Source organism: Pseudochaenichthys georgianus, chromosome 21 (assembly GCF_902827115.2).
Source record: "Pseudochaenichthys georgianus chromosome 21, fPseGeo1.2, whole genome shotgun sequence".
NCBI classification, from domain to species: Eukaryota; Metazoa; Chordata; class Actinopteri; order Perciformes; family Channichthyidae; genus Pseudochaenichthys; species Pseudochaenichthys georgianus.
In genome coordinates, this window is record NC_047523.1 from 17811063 (window position 1) to 17826851 (window position 15789).

At 40.3% G+C, this 15789-nt stretch overlaps 1 protein-coding gene across 2 annotated transcripts in view; it reads left to right on the top strand.

Annotated features, from left to right (window-relative positions):
* Positions 1–15789, top strand: part of asic4a (acid-sensing (proton-gated) ion channel family member 4a) — a 120313-nt gene that overhangs the window by 92374 nt on the left and 12150 nt on the right. For both annotated transcript variants that reach the window (XM_034110641.2, XM_034110642.2), the window contains exons 2-4: positions 13238–13382; positions 13725–13852; positions 13962–14115. In XM_034110641.2, coding sequence (XP_033966532.1) covers positions 13238–13382; positions 13725–13852; positions 13962–14115 — 427 coding nt within the window. The remainder of the gene's footprint in view (positions 1–13237; positions 13383–13724; positions 13853–13961; positions 14116–15789) is intronic.

The following is a 15789-nucleotide window of genomic DNA, read 5'->3' on the forward strand; positions in this document are numbered from 1 at the left end:
AACATGAAAAGACACATATTGCAAAAAAAAAAAATTATAAAATGATTACAAAAAAGCCAAATCATACCAAAAAAAAATAGCTAGAATAGAATAATAACACTGAACACTGCTTCCCCATATTTCGTCTATTAGAGATGAATCATCTGGGAACCAAGAATGTCTTTACAAAATGTTATGCTCAGATATTTCAGTCTGGATCTCAAATTGATCGACTGACATTTTAAGGATTCATAATTTGTCCTTTTAAGGATGTGGCATTTGATCTTCACATGCATTAACATTCTATGTCTCACATTGTTGCACATCAGTTGTTGAGGTCATTATAAAGATGGCCCTGTGACCACTCCGGCCACTATGTGTGGTTGAACGTAACATTTATGTTGGTCTTTGTCTCTATTCTTGTGACAGTGAGAAATGTGTTTCAGTTGTTGTTTACAACAATCATCTCGACCTCCAACACGGACTCACTAAGGATTTGGCTGTAAATAAAAACAAACAGCTTCAGTGTGGGTAAACTCGAAGCAGACCAAATGCACATTGACAGTCAGGGCTGTAACCACAGGGAGCCTTCCAATATGTTGAGGCCCTATCAGAGGCAAGTTTTTTAGCTGACAGTCAGAGCCCGGGCTACGGCCTGGGACTGTCAGACTGTGGGGTAAGCAGAACCCAACATCAACTCTCTAATCCACACTGAGCTGCGCTGCCTCTGATGCAGGATATCAAAAGTGCCTGTTATATTCAAAGAACATTAACATTTAAAAGTGATGCAACATTAACTTCTAAAGGTGTCTGAACCAAATGCAATAACCTTGTTAGCAAGGTGTGACATTGATCTTTTGAAAAATGTTTTATGAAACCTCTGAATGGTCATTAAACTGTGTACATATTTTACAAACATCAAAGTAGTGATGGATTAATATAGAACAAAAGCTTGAGAAATGTTTTAAACATTTGCCCGCATGCTTGTCCTTGACGTTTGAGAGCCTGCGATGCTTCCTGGAGTCCTGTGGTCTCATGATTCCCATTTGGCAGAACTGGAGTCCACATGCCAAACATCTGGGCAGGTGGCATCCGGCCACTCTGTTAATAGCAGGCCAGATACCGGGCCAGTCTTTGATGTGCAGACATGGATTACAGTTGTCCTCTGCTCTCACTCTTCATAACATGGTATTAAAGTGGCATCAAATCGTCTTTAATCTTTATCGACCTCCATTGGCGAACAGAAGAGTTGCAACAACAGAGAAAGACGAGCCTCGGGCTGAACTAACTTGCGAGAGTTCCAACAGAATGTCTATAGTGAAGAAGAGATATGCAAAATATTGAAATAGTAACACTGTAGAGCAATAATAGTGCTTTGTTTGCAAGGGAGTGTAGCTTTGATAACTGAAATGTGATGCCGGTCGGTTGCTCATTTGTACGGTGATGCGGCAATGATGTGTGTGTGTGTGTGTGTGTGTGTGTGTGTGTGTGTGTGTGTGTGTGTGTGTGTGTGTGTGTGTGTGTGTGTGTGTGTGTGTGTGTGTGTGTGTGTGTGTGTGTGTGTGTGTGTGTGTGTGTGTGTGTGTGTGTGTGTGTGTGTGTGTGTGTGTGTGTGTGTGTGTGTGTGTGTGTGTGTGTGTGTGTGTGTGTGTGTGTGTGTGTGTGTGTGTGTGTGTGTGTGTGTGTGTGTGTGTGGGTGGTGGACTGGGCCAGAAGCGTTTTTCAAGAATATAATAAACACAAGACACTGAGTTTTTAATGCCAGAAATGTCACCACCTGAATTGTAGTGAATGAAATGAATCAGTTGTCCCTTGCAGATATACTGTGCAGTAATATGTGATTTTTCTCTCACTGTGACTTTGATCACATTCTGTCAAGGACAGGATCAGGGGTTTGAGGATTTCAATTCCTGTTCGATCTGCCAGTCCTTTGTTCCGTTGCTGCATTATCTCCTTTTTCTAACTCAGCCATTCGAGAGGACTGTGATGAGAGGCCAAATTAAACTGAGCGTGTTTAGGTGTGCTCTTTAAACCTCTGTGTCTGCCAAACTTCCTTGGGCTCTGGCTTTAGATCCAGCTCAGTCTAATGGACTGTGAGATCTGCTTTTGACTCAAAATAAGCTCTTTCGCCTGAGCAAAAACTCTAATCTGACTTGTTTACCTGGATGATTTATGTAGCATGAAAAACACGAATCCCTATGCTGATAAATGTTACACGGTCGAGAGGCAAATATTGTTTCCCTGTTGCACTCACTAAAAGGGGAAGGTTTGGAAAAGTGAGTCAGTTAGTGGGTAAGTAAGTGCACTTATTGCACCATCTTGTGAATAAAGCAAGTGTTGCATGTCATTAGCAGTCCCAGGACATCACACATGTTACACTGGGGTATAGAAGAGGGGGAAACATTTATTTATGATTATCTCATGCAGCAGCTGCATTTTATAGAAACACTGGCAATCATAAGCATGTATATATGTTTATGCATTTCCTCAGTTATGAATAACTTGTCACAAAATGACAAGAGCTTGCAGCTGATATTTCTTTGCATCTCATATGGCTGAAGGAACATCATATTTTATATTGATGATTCATGTCAAGAGATAGTAGATCCTGCTTTTCCTCTTCGGCAGTTTCATCAACCCTAACATGTGGCTCCAATCCAACAGATATAATTTCCCCAGAGTTCCCAGGAAAGGAAAACAACCAAGCAGGTCTCATGGTTATGATGAATACTAAATACAAGTTTGGCCAGGGAACTGTGACAACGTTTCTTCAGAGGCAGTCGGGTGGGAGTGTTTGTGTTTTGGAGTGGGTGCCAGAGTCTGAGGGAAGCAGAAAGTGTAGCGAGATTGAGAGTTTAGGAAATGAAATTGTTAATGACAGAGGTGCCTTAATTAAACTTGAATATCGAAATGACTGCAGAAAAACAGAGTCGACAGTTAGACAAATGCCTAAGGCAGGACTCTTGGCTGATGCAGTGCCCATGGCAGATTTCTCTTGGCTGTATCGCTGTCCACCATGCACAATGACTGATCAGAACTGTAGGCAGAATGAGGTGAAGTGGAAAAGTGAAGCATATTCTCAGCGCATGTATCGCAAGCAGTATGCTCCTTTGCTATCTTGAGAGCCCTATTAGCTCATACATTCAGCATGACAGTACTGTACTCGTTTCTCTTCTGAGCCATGACCTCGAGCACTGGAGTGGAATAAATAGCCAGAAATTGTTCCTAAACCACTGTAGGCCAAAAAATAACTATAGCTTATCCGGAGGCCATGTAAGGGTTTGGCATGAAAGATCCCGAATGACTCAGAAGAACCAGAGTTCATAAGAACCCTTTGGACATGCCAGGGATTATACATTTATGTGGTGAAAGCAGCTTTTGAGCTATTATCTAGAGGATTGAAGGCACTTTTAAATAAAAATCCCAATCCAGGTTGACTCTTTTAATGTAGATAAATGGATAATGACAACTACAGTTCCATCTGGAGCATAATTCATAGGCGTTCTTTTCGACTCTTAGGGTCATGAGTTATTACCATTTTGGTTGGAACAGGCACAAGCCCTCGCTGCAGGAAATGATTCATCTCAATTACACATAAAGACTGATTAGGGACCTGCCTCACTGGGGTGATACAGATGAATTATCCCCATTATGACAGTGGTTTCTAATCACATTTATAAAACAGCACCTTTATGGGCTCCATGGCAATGATGTTAGTGCAGACTGTGCTCAGAGGAAGCTTTCACATCTCTGAGTGCTGGATGTAGTAAACTATTCTATTTGTGAGTTGCTGTATTGTGCTGGAGAGCCTGTCCATTTTCAAGAGCATCTCTCACTGCTCCATTAGCTGAGTATGCTCGGATATGCGGGGTATAGCAGCATGGGGGAGGGTGGAGGACATGGGAAAAGATGGGAATACTAACATTTGAAGAGAGAGAGGGTTTGCTGAGTGCACTGTTCTGACTTTGGTGCTCCACTTATTTTTGACGCTCCGTCAGAGGAAACCAAAAAAGCAGGAAAGGCAAAGAAGAGATGAGTCAGAAGTCCTCCACTAATGACTGAAACAAGCCCTCAGGTGTATGTTACAGTCCATCGTTTTAATGTATGGTATTTAGTCCAACCGGAGAGCAAAATGTATGACACACTACTTAAAGTGAAGTCAGTCAAATGTAGCCGCTTGTAGTGTAAACCCACCTCGGTGTTTGATCATGAACACGGCGGGTCGTCGCCGATCAGGAAAGGTTACATTTGCTTTTCTTCATATTAATAAAAAGGTCTGCTGGGAAAACTCATTATATCCAGCCTTCATTTACATTTCTTATGACACTTTGTGGAAATTAGGCAAGGCAAGTTTATTTATAGAGCACTTTTCAACGCAAGGCAATTCAAAGTGCTTTACAAAACAAAACAAAAACAAAAAAAATGAAAGACATTAAGCATTAAAAAAGAAAAGCTAATCAAATAAACATTAAGAAAAAATACATGGATAAATTACAAATGCATTACATTTATTAAACATGTAACTCTGGCCAAACGGCTACCACGATGTCTGATTACACAGTATTTACCTCACTTGAACGGCTGTATTAAACACTAAAATCTCGGCACTTGGCTGTGTAATGAGGGTCGGAATTGATACGCGATAACAGTAATGTTTTCAATAGCAATCCACAGCTGCATTCCCAGAGCCGACATTGAGAGGGAGGTTAACGGTGCAAAACTTGTGTGCCTCACATTCCAGTCTGCACTATTTAGGATTCATGTCTGAGTCTCTGTTTAGCCAAAAGGGGTTAGATGGGGTTGTTAGGGAGGCTATGATGTTTGTTAGATTGGTATTTACTCCCTACTGTTGCACAGATCTCAAAGCGCTGACCCAGGATAAAAGGATCAAATCTGCCCAGAATTTGATTGAAGATTATTTATGAATTATGCAGCTTAACCGTGGTGCATGAGAAAGAGAATGATTTAGCAATGAGTTCTTATCACATCGTGTCAGTTTTTAAGACATGTGTGTTGAGTTAACACATCACTATCATTTTTCGTTCCTAATCTTGAGCTAAATAGATGTCGGGAATTTCTGCAGCCTTGCTGTTGGCCTCGGTCATCATTTCTGAAGACTCCTAAAGCTGCTGTCACAGTGGAGGGATGTTGCATCTAATGATGGGGTCCATATTGTAGGCGAGGACTTTTAGATAAAATAAGAAAGTATACTGAGTTAGCAGTTTGTCTCAAACTAATGCAACGCAATAGCACTATATAAAACGTCTTAATAAAGCTCATAAATCAGTCTGTGTTTTTGCTGTGTGAGGTTTTTATCCAGCTCTATGGTCATTTACAAGGCTGTAAAAGTGTTGTTGTCGACTGTATTATGTTGAAAGCTGTTGCTAATGCTTTGTCCATCCCAGAGGGTCAGAGGGCTTTGTTTCTTTTCAAGGATTGTAAAGTGTACCAAAACACTGGTGCCCAAGTCTGGGAGATGTGTTGAGGGATCTAGAGGATTATTTTTTGTTATGTTCTCTCTTTTGTCCCTTAACACTTCTTTTTGTCAAGCGGTGTTGACAGAAGAACAGAATTGTCCGGATGAAATAACAATGAAGATGTGGAGACCCCCTTTTGATGTTGTTTAACAGAGGTTTATGGTTTGTGAAGAATCTCTGTCTGTATTAGGGTGTAAGGCAGGGGTGTCAAACTCAAGGCCCGGGGGCCAAATCCGGCCCATGACTTCATCTGATGTGGCCCACAAGAGCTTGCAAAGAATATAATACGTTATTATACAGTTACATGCCACTTTACAGATGACATGTCCCACAATGCATCGCGCACTGTGACATGCGCACTGAAGAGAGAATGATTTGCCCTGGACTTCTGCTTTCAGACGTAGTTACTTACTAAGTTATTACCCTATCCGATAATAATCCAATTCAGAGGCAATAATGTAATATAATACATTATATGGTATATATTATATATTTATATAGTTTCAACCGGCCCTTTGAGTGCAACTATAATGCTAATGTGGCCCGCGATGAATTTGAGTTTGACACCCCTGGTGTAAGGAAAACAGTTACCGGACAAAGTGTAGTATTGGTTTCAAGGGTGAATTGAAGAAAGAAACCAACAAATATGTTCACTCTGAGAATGTATTTGTACTCTTTTGTAGGCTCATTCCTCACATGTTTCTGTTTCGAACGACCTAAGATTAAAATGTATTCTTTGTACGTCCCTCCAACGCCTGTTGGCAACAACAATTTTGACCAGTCGGATATCTCCCTAAGTACTTTATGAGGCAGTTATTCTGCTTCCCATTGTTGCAGTTTGTCCTCCAATGCTGTTTCCATTTGGGAAAGATAATGTAGGTACCGCCCTATAATCTCGGACCCACTCCAAAATGTAATGCGCTCTTCCTTGGCCAATCCTTCCACCACCTTTTAATGAAACCTGCCTTCAGTTTCTTTTTGTAATCCTGTTTACAGACAATCAGACCAACCAACCTAACCAAAATAGATCTATGTGATAAATGAAGATGAATGCAGTGTAGTACATTGACTGAATGCTTTGATGCAATCACCATTGTTCTTGCAATAACATTCAAATATACCATGTCAATATTCAGTTCATGTCTCATTGTGATATCGAGTCTCTCTGCTGGGAGATTATAATGAAGCCATTAAATCAAGGAACACTTCTGTCTCAACCTTAAACCTGCATGAGCCAGTCTTAATGGTTTTTAACTGCCAATCAGTGCTCTGGCAAATTCTACCACCCTGCGTAAATGAATTCAAATCCTCCTTCCTCATACTCGGAGAGCTACCGGATGACACGCAGTCTGCCTGGAAATGGATGTCCTCTGGAGAAGCACTGAAATGATTCCTGCAGGTTATTTAAAAGGGTACAGGCAGATCACGGTCATAAAGAGGGTTTTAAAGGCTTCCCCCCCACAAGGGCTTATGAATTACATGGTATGGGGTTGGTCTCTTAATGCATTTAGCATGGAGAGACAGAGAATAAAACAAGGCACTTGGGAAGAAAAAAACACTGGCGAAGAAACATTATGAATTGGCATTTAAGGTAGTTATGCTTTAATTGGTGAGATACATATGCAAATGACAGGAAGTCAGGCATCTTTCCAAAGTTGGTTGCTGGGCTCCATCTCAATGCATTTGGTACTTTACATTTAATTACGTTTTCACAGGATCCCTATGTTACACTTAGCGTCAAACCAGCTTCAACTGATCTTGTTGGCCAATGGGGGGCAGTGAAAACAAACTGTAAGCAACATATTACCAGCTATAAAATTGTTTGGGTGAACTTGTTAGCAAAACTGTTAGCTGTTTATTTATTCAGCAGATTTGTTCTGCTGTTCGTTGAAGCCAAACACTGAAAGAAAAAAACAATTCCCTTCAGGTCGTAAAACCAGACAAACTAGGCCTCGAAAACCAATATACAGCGTTTAAAAGTTATAAATGTCACTTTAGAAAAAGCAGAAGTTTATATAATAATATGTTAATGTCTGAAATACCTCTGGCCACTTTGGTTTCAGGGTCCTGCGTGGAACTCCCATGACGTACAAGGCATGTAAACCTATATTAATACATAATAAACAACCAAATTATTAATCATTCAAGCTATTTGCTACTCAGATTAGGCCAGTGGGATCCGTCCTTGAAAATCAGAATTACAATATGGAAAAACAGAATAATACAAGATACAAGTACTGTACATACAGTACGTAACAGATATATAATATCACGTGAATATTACGTTTAATAAGTTAAAGGGTTTAGGTTTGAAATGTTTAAGGTAAAGATTACTTTAGTCTACAATGAGAAAAAATAGTCTTGAAGAAGGGAAATTGCTGCATCAGGACCAGAGTACATTTATACAGAGATAAATAAAACAACTAGCCATTAATCACATGCTAGTCTCCCGATGAAGAACTACACACATTTGAATCATTCATCTCAAGAACATACACACTTTACTAGGATGGGTTAAATGCAGAGAACACATTTCACTGTGTGTTCTGTGTGTTCTGCATTTAAAGAGGGTTTCATCCCTCCCAATATTATTATTATTTTTATTAGTACATAGATAAACACAACCAATCATGTGACACTTCACATGGTAACAAGCCTCCGTGAGCTGCCAATGTCTCAGTGTTGATAACAATGGTGCTGATAAAAGGGGACCCAGTGCCGACTTCCATAGCACAAACTCAGAGTTCAACACATGAGAGGGCTCAAATACAATCCTTTTGGCCTGCTGACTTCTAAACCAATCCAAATAGTCTTGGGCTCTGGATGTGACTGAATATATGAGCAAGAGATTAACTGGTTCTAAACCAATTGGTAATGTTTGGATCTATTTTTTCCATAACCATTGAAATGTTTGACAATCCTTTATAAAGTGCTGCAATAATGACCTCATGTAAACCATTTGAGTGACTCAGAGGATTACAAAGGCCCTTTTCATTTGGTTTGTAACTGCCATGCTGCTGCTCTGTTTCAGCTTGTCAACAGCAGTGCCAAGTCCCCACTTGGGAATTGCCCAAGTCAGCCTTGTTACCTTTGCTACATTTGGTGAAAGATGTAACAAGGGAAAAATGCTCCATCAATCATGTTGCAGATGCAGACAGAGAAGAGTGGGGGGTTCAGAGGCAGTGAAATAAACCAGTGGAGGCTCAGAAAACATCCATTTCCTGGGTGAGATGATGAGAAAACTTTGCCGTACTCTCTGGGGATATCATTTGTGAACACAACGTCAACAACGTCGTCCTCCAGAGCCCAAAGTTTTAGAGCGAAACCCAGACGCTTGGTCGGGGTGTTTGGAGCATTTCTAAAGTGAAATCCTCCTTTGCCTCTGTTGCCTTCTCCATCAGATAAAGTCTGACTGCCGAGGCTTAAGTGTGTCAATGAACTGGGGGGAGGATCAATGATAAGTGCAGTTTACCTCTTCAACTGCTCCGCACCAGCCAAATAGAGATTAAACCATTTCAGCTTAATAGCACATGTCAGTCAAAAGTCACACTTGGATACTTCTCCCCGGCCCCCACTTTGGCACCTCCCCTTTTTTAATTACAAGAGCTGAAAAGAGGCTGCCATTTAAAAAGAAATGCACTATTAGAGTCACTATCATAATTAAATTAAATAATGTTTAAGACCCCTGTGTGCTGCTGTGCTGCTCAAAGCGTAAACTGAGGTCTGCCATCTCTCTTAATCCTCAACTACGGCTGTTTTCACACCTGTTCATTTGGTACGGACCAAGGGATACAAATATATATTAGTGTCTGTAAGTTCTGGTCCAGCTCCCTCTTATACTGACTTTTCACAATGGAATCAGATGAGTAAACATGAACTAGTACAAACTGATATGTGACTGGTTTATTTTTCAGTTTTGCATTTATGCTCTTTGTTATCAGGAACCAAAATCTATTTTAGTGAAGGCCCAAGGTTATAAATCACTTTAATGATTAAGATGTGTATGATATTGTTTTTTAGTTTCGCAAAGATCGCACAAAATAATATTATCAATATTATTAGACTGCATCACATTTTTTGTAATTGGTTAATGGTTTTCTCCATGTTTGTTGAATTCAGTGTACAGCACATCTTCCACCGCCAAATTTCTAAGCGATCAAAAAAATATTTTTCAGTACTGCGCCTTTGAAAATTCCCTTTATTAAATTCCTTTTATTAAATTCTTGTTTTTATATAGTCTGGTTTAATTTGTGCAGTGTGAGACCGAACCACACTTAATAGAAAAGCTACAATAAGTATAGATTTGACTCTGATTCGGACTACCCGAGCGGGCTATGGCTTGTTAAAGTGCACTTTGAAGGTAACCATCTGCAAAGCATTCAAAAACTCTCCCAATACAAACCTGTGCACACACAGCCAGATCAAAAGCCTCGAGGGCTTTTATTGTGGAAAATACAGCTGTCCTTCTAAACACCGAGCTTTTGTAAATGGTACTCATTTCTTGCTCTAATCACTGTTGTTGATATTGCTAAATTGCCACTGTTCCAGGGAATTACTGGACTGATCCCTACAACCGTAACTTTGATTTATTGTTCAAGCATCTCAGATGTGTACACCCTGTGGTATGTAAATGAGAGTGTCTGTTGTTCCGCAAACGTCCCTTATTTAAACATCACAGCACTCATTAGGTGGATCAAGCCGATATCAAAGTCAGAGCACAGATGTTGGCGTTTTGGAGAATGCTGGGACTGTCGCAGTGTCTCTTTTGATGTCTCTTTTTCTGCCGTCTATTCAGCTCCATTGTCATTTCTCCAGCGCCTCGTCAGTTGACCTCTCCTCCTTTGATTGCTTCTGGCTTTTATACTTTCATCACTGTCCTTTCTATTTGATGTCCGGACCAAATGAATTCAATAGATGACTTTTCTCTCTGATTAGATGTATTATGCCGTGTTGTAAATGTGAAAAATGTATCGGAAAAAGCTTTACTCTGATGATAGGCTAGATGTTGGCATGTGTGGCAGGGCTCATAACACTGAAGTTAATTCATCATATCATTCTCAAAAGTATATTTTCCCTAAAGCCAGAATAAACCAAGCACATTTTGAGACTGTTCTTTCTAGTTTAAGCCTTTTCACAAAACACTTGGATAATATTAATGTAATCTGATTTGTGAGCACATTTTGAGCATTAGGTTATGCCTCTGACGGGGTTCTTTGTAGGTGTATGTAATTGGCCGCTCACTAAACGCCGAACAAGTCCGTTTTAGTCGATCTAAAGGTTACAACTTGCTTTTATAACCTTAATACTAACTATTAAATGGTTAAAGTGCCAACATACAGAAAACACAGATGACAACCTCATAGAGTTCTGTCAATCACAATGAAGCCAAGCTGCTTTGTTGGCTATTTAAAAAATAATTTACAATAATTTACAATATTGAACATTTAGTCATTTCTTCCCACTTTTTAGAGAAGGCCTAATAATAATACAATACTCCAAACACCTTTATAGCTCATAATATGTCGATGTGTTTTAAAGTTAGTTTGTACTGCCCCCAGCTGGCCAAAAAGAGCAGTTGATGCAGATTTGATGCTCAGTTTTAGAGGGATCCTGAAACAATTGTGTTTAAATGTACGCTATAATGTCATCAATTCTTAATAAGGATCTAAAAAATATTAACTATTAGTTTTTTTTTGTTTATTAATATACTTAACTCAGTAAATTTAGGATTGATGGCATACTCCCCCCTCCCCCGTGTTTTAGATTTTAATTGTGGATCTACAGCAGAGGTGCCCAGTACGTCGACCGCGGGGGCAATGCTGGTAGATCGCGAGTCATTCATAAAAAAAAAAAAATCCAGCTCCGTTAAAATAGACAAAACAGTTTTTGATCCCTCCTCCCTTGGCCTCCCTGCGACTTAATTCAGGAGTTTACTTGATTGACAGAAAAAGCGACCTATCGCTTTCCAGTCTGTTAACCCAGAATGCAAAGCGATACAAAATCAATCAAGTGCCGGGAAAACTCAAATTAAGTTAAAGAGACAAACAACAAAATGAGTGCGGGACCGAGCAAAAAGCTAAAGACATACCACTTCCACCCAGAATGGGAGGAAGAATATTTTTTTGTGATGTCACATTCAAAGGTTATTTGCCTTATTTGTAAAGCAAGCGTCGCTCTGCCAAAGAAAGGTAACGTGGAGAGGCATTATCGGAGTGTTCACAAGGCATATGACAGCGACTTCCCTCCGAGTAGCGAGTTGAGGAAGAGAAAGGTCATGTATTATTGCTACAAAAACATTATCTCGCAGTCTTAGTGTCGCCAACTCGTTTCTAACATGCAAAAAGACAAACAAATGCGTCTATGGTCGGTGTATTTTCGACCTTTCCAATCCAGACGAGATCTCTCTCTCCCCCGTGTGCGAGGGGGCGGGGCAGTTTACACACACGGCTGCTACATGCAGCAACACACGGAGGGGTTGGCGGAGAGAAGCGCTCCAAGGTGTGGTTAAATGTTACCCGTCTTGAGGTGGACAATGCTCCTTGCCAAGAGTGTTTAGCATGTGAGGGCGGTAACACGAGCAATTTGTCTAAACATTTATCAAAAGTGCTCCACATCCAGACGGAGAAATGCACCGGGCTCGACTGTCTTTCTAGTAGCCCTGTAGCCCCCCCATCCACGAGTAACGTTTCCACGTCAGGTGTTCTGTATGCTAGCAGCACCACACGGAGCTAACTACATTATACAAACATGGGTTATGATTAGAGGTAACAGAGTTACTCTTTATTTTGTTAAAGTTTCAGCTATTCCGTTTACAGTTCTGTCATCAGATTATTTAATACGATTTGTTAAAACATTGTTGTTTCTTTTGATGTGAAATATTATGTATTTTATTTAAATAAAAAGCAATGTTAATTTTGTTCACAATTTGTTAAGTTAATTTAATAATATATGTATTTTTGAATCAAGTATTCATCTTTACTGTCTAAAATCTAAAAGTTGATGGCTAAATAAGAGCGCTTGAGAAATTGTGCAAGGCATACAGTAATAGTCCGAATAGTCGATTAATCGTTTCATTAATCGATAGATTCATCGATTATCAAATGAGTCGTTTGTTGCAGCCCTATTGTAGTTATCCCATGTATAAATAAAACGTGTTATTCAGCAACCCTTGCCATTTGGGATTTTATTTTTGGTTGGTATACCCTCGGTGAGCTGGTCATTTCAAAAGTAGCTCACCAGCCAAAAAAGTGTGGACACCCCACAGTATCCTTTTGTTCCCATTTATAAACTCACAGGAGATAGCGGATAAATGATCTGTAAGATGTGCCTGTTCTGTAGTGCAGCAGTTTAGATGAGGAGCATACGCAAAGAGATGATGTTCTCCCCACAGAGACAGCTCCTCTGATGGGGGGTGACGTGAGGCCTTTCTCTTATTATCTTTTGTTTTCTTTTTAAGGAAGATTAAATAATCTCTTATGTCATTTGATATTTCAGTGGGATAGCAGTACAATTGAGCAGCATTGTGCGGGGTATGTGTGGTGGGTGTTTGGAATTCATTCAAAGACAGCTTATCAAAGTCCATGAGGGACCGAGCCGGCAGACTGCAACCGGAGGTTTGTTGGTAATATTGAGTCATTTGCTCAAGCAGACACTCGCATATATATTTTAGTTTTCTTCCACATCGGGGCCTTCATTGCAATTCGTCATAGGGTGATCTTGTCAGCATGTGGACTTTGTCATGTTTAAGGTGATGTTCATGATGGAAATCTATTCTCTTCCAGGTGTACACCAGATATGGGAAATGCTACACTTTTAATGGCAACAGGACGACATCCAGGAAAAGCAAGCAGGGTGGAATGGGAAATGGCTTGGAGATCATGTTGGATATCCAGCAGGATGAGTATCTGCCCATCTGGAGAGAAACAAGTAAGCCACAAAACTATTTGTCCAGTGTAATCCCATCATTTGCTACGGCATGAGATAGCTCTGCTGGGCTTTAAAATAACCTGCATTCAATTTCCCGGGTCACACACCGTAAATAATGCATTTTTTGATTGCATTTCTGCAACCTGGAAAATGTGATTTGTAAGAGGAAGGCCCTGAACACAATACACTACATCAGATGTGTGTTTGCATAGTTGTCACATGATAGTAATCCCTACCGTCCTGCATTCAAATATGGTTTGCTGTTCGTGTCAAATTGAGTCCAAGCTGTCAGATGAGGCCTCCGTCTGAATTCTCCGTGCTCCTGTTTGTTTCATCCTAAAGATGAGACATCCCTGGAGGCCGGCATCCGGGTCCAGATCCACAGTCAGGACGAGCCCCCCTACATCCACCAGCTGGGCTTTGGCGTCTCTCCGGGCTTCCAGACCTTTGTTTCATGTCAGGAGCAGAGGGTAGGTTGTCTTCATCACAGCCCCCGCTTCCCTCCCCCCACACAATTACTCAATGCAACCATTGGCCCCTGGTCATTCAGTTCGGGGTCTAATAAATCTCTGTGCTTAGCTGACCTACCTGCCCCAACCCTGGGGGAACTGCCGCTCCACCAGCAAAGAGAAGTTCCCGGGATACGACACGTACAGCATCAGCGCCTGCCGCCTGCTCTGCGAGACCAACGAGGTGCTGCGCGTGTGCGGCTGCAGGATGGTGCACATGCCCGGTAAGACCCCCAACCTCACATCTACACAGAGCCCAGCAGCTAGCATGTGGAGAAAATCATTATATGTACACAAAAATCCCGAATGCACACATGCATGCAGTCATATTAATGTGAAGTTATCAGTGGTAGAAGAAGTATTAAGACCATTTACTTAAGTCAAAGTACTGTATGCACTGTAGTAATACTGTGTTACAAGTAAAACGCCTGCATTGGAAATGTTACTTAGGTACAAATTATTAGCACAATCAACAAATTGTAATTAAAGCAAATAACACAAAAGTATCCAATGCAGAATATCCAAAATAAATTACAAAAACTCAAAATTATTTAAAATAAACTATTAAATAATTTGGTTTGTTTTGTTTATGGATGCGAATGAATTATCTTGATTAATCAACTAATAATACTTGAACAATTAAATATTTTATAAACCCTTGTGTTGTTTATGCAATTATGTTTTACTAATAATTTAATACTGGATTTAATGTACTTAGCGACATAAGTTGGTATTGTTACAACAGTGACTGAGAATTAAAAAGAAACTGATAATTGGACAAAGAACAAAATGTTTGTAACTGAAAAACACACCCACACTAATATTCTTCATGTTCTGTGGTATTATATGTTTCAAATTCAATGTCATCACACGGCATATACAGTAAGAAGTGACTCATTGGGAAAGTATAAAACCCTGAAAGGAATGAGTGTTTTCAAGTATTACCCTCTGTTTTTAAAATGGTTTGGTCTAGCGTGATTAGATAACAGCCAGCCCAGTTTAGCACACTTGACTAATTCCAGCACAGACATCATTTGGGCTGCTACATGCCTGACCTCGGTGCTTGATATCTGGAGTGGAATGCTCTTCAGCAGCCGCTCTCTGGACAGTAACTCTTCAGACTACAGGATACTCTCCATGACTTTTGCATCCATTTGTTCATACATCTCAGCTGTTAGGGGAGTGTTCTCCTGTGGCACTCATTCATTAGTTTGATTAATTATTTTTCTATCATTCCTGGTTGGTTCTCGTCTTAAGGTCCCGCTGGTAAGAAGGTTTGCAAACAGCTTTGAGAACCCCTGCCTTTGAATGGGATTCATTTAGCATTGATTTACACAATGAAAGATTGCCTCTCCTGATTACGAAGATGTGGCACAGAAGTAATGTTTCATTATGCGTGTTTTCTTATTCTGGCTATCATTACGAGGACACACTTAGATAAAGAACACATTTTCTACGCGTCCTCTTCTATGTAGAATTATAAAAAGTAACCCTTATGACAATAAAACATTAGAACACAAGATATAAGATTGCATAAATTGACAATCTCCTTTAAATCCAGATTGAAATACGCCCAGAAAATGACTTAATGCAACACAGGACCAAAGTTAAAAAATCAATCCAGCAGTGACAAACAGAACATCTCAGAGGTACATCAGCAGTGATGCAAGCTGAGCAGAATGATGATCAAACAGACTCAGATTCAGCACGGCACTAAATTGTTTGCGTCAGGTAAAATGGAAGAGTCACTGAAGGCAGAATGTGTTATGATACTGTAAGTGAATGTTTGAGGTGGTCTCATTGCAAGTTAAGGCAGTGTACGCAGGAGTCTGTTAGATCTGGACAGGCTGTGAAGCTGACACGTTGCTAATCCGTTTGCGTGCTCTGCAGGTGACAGT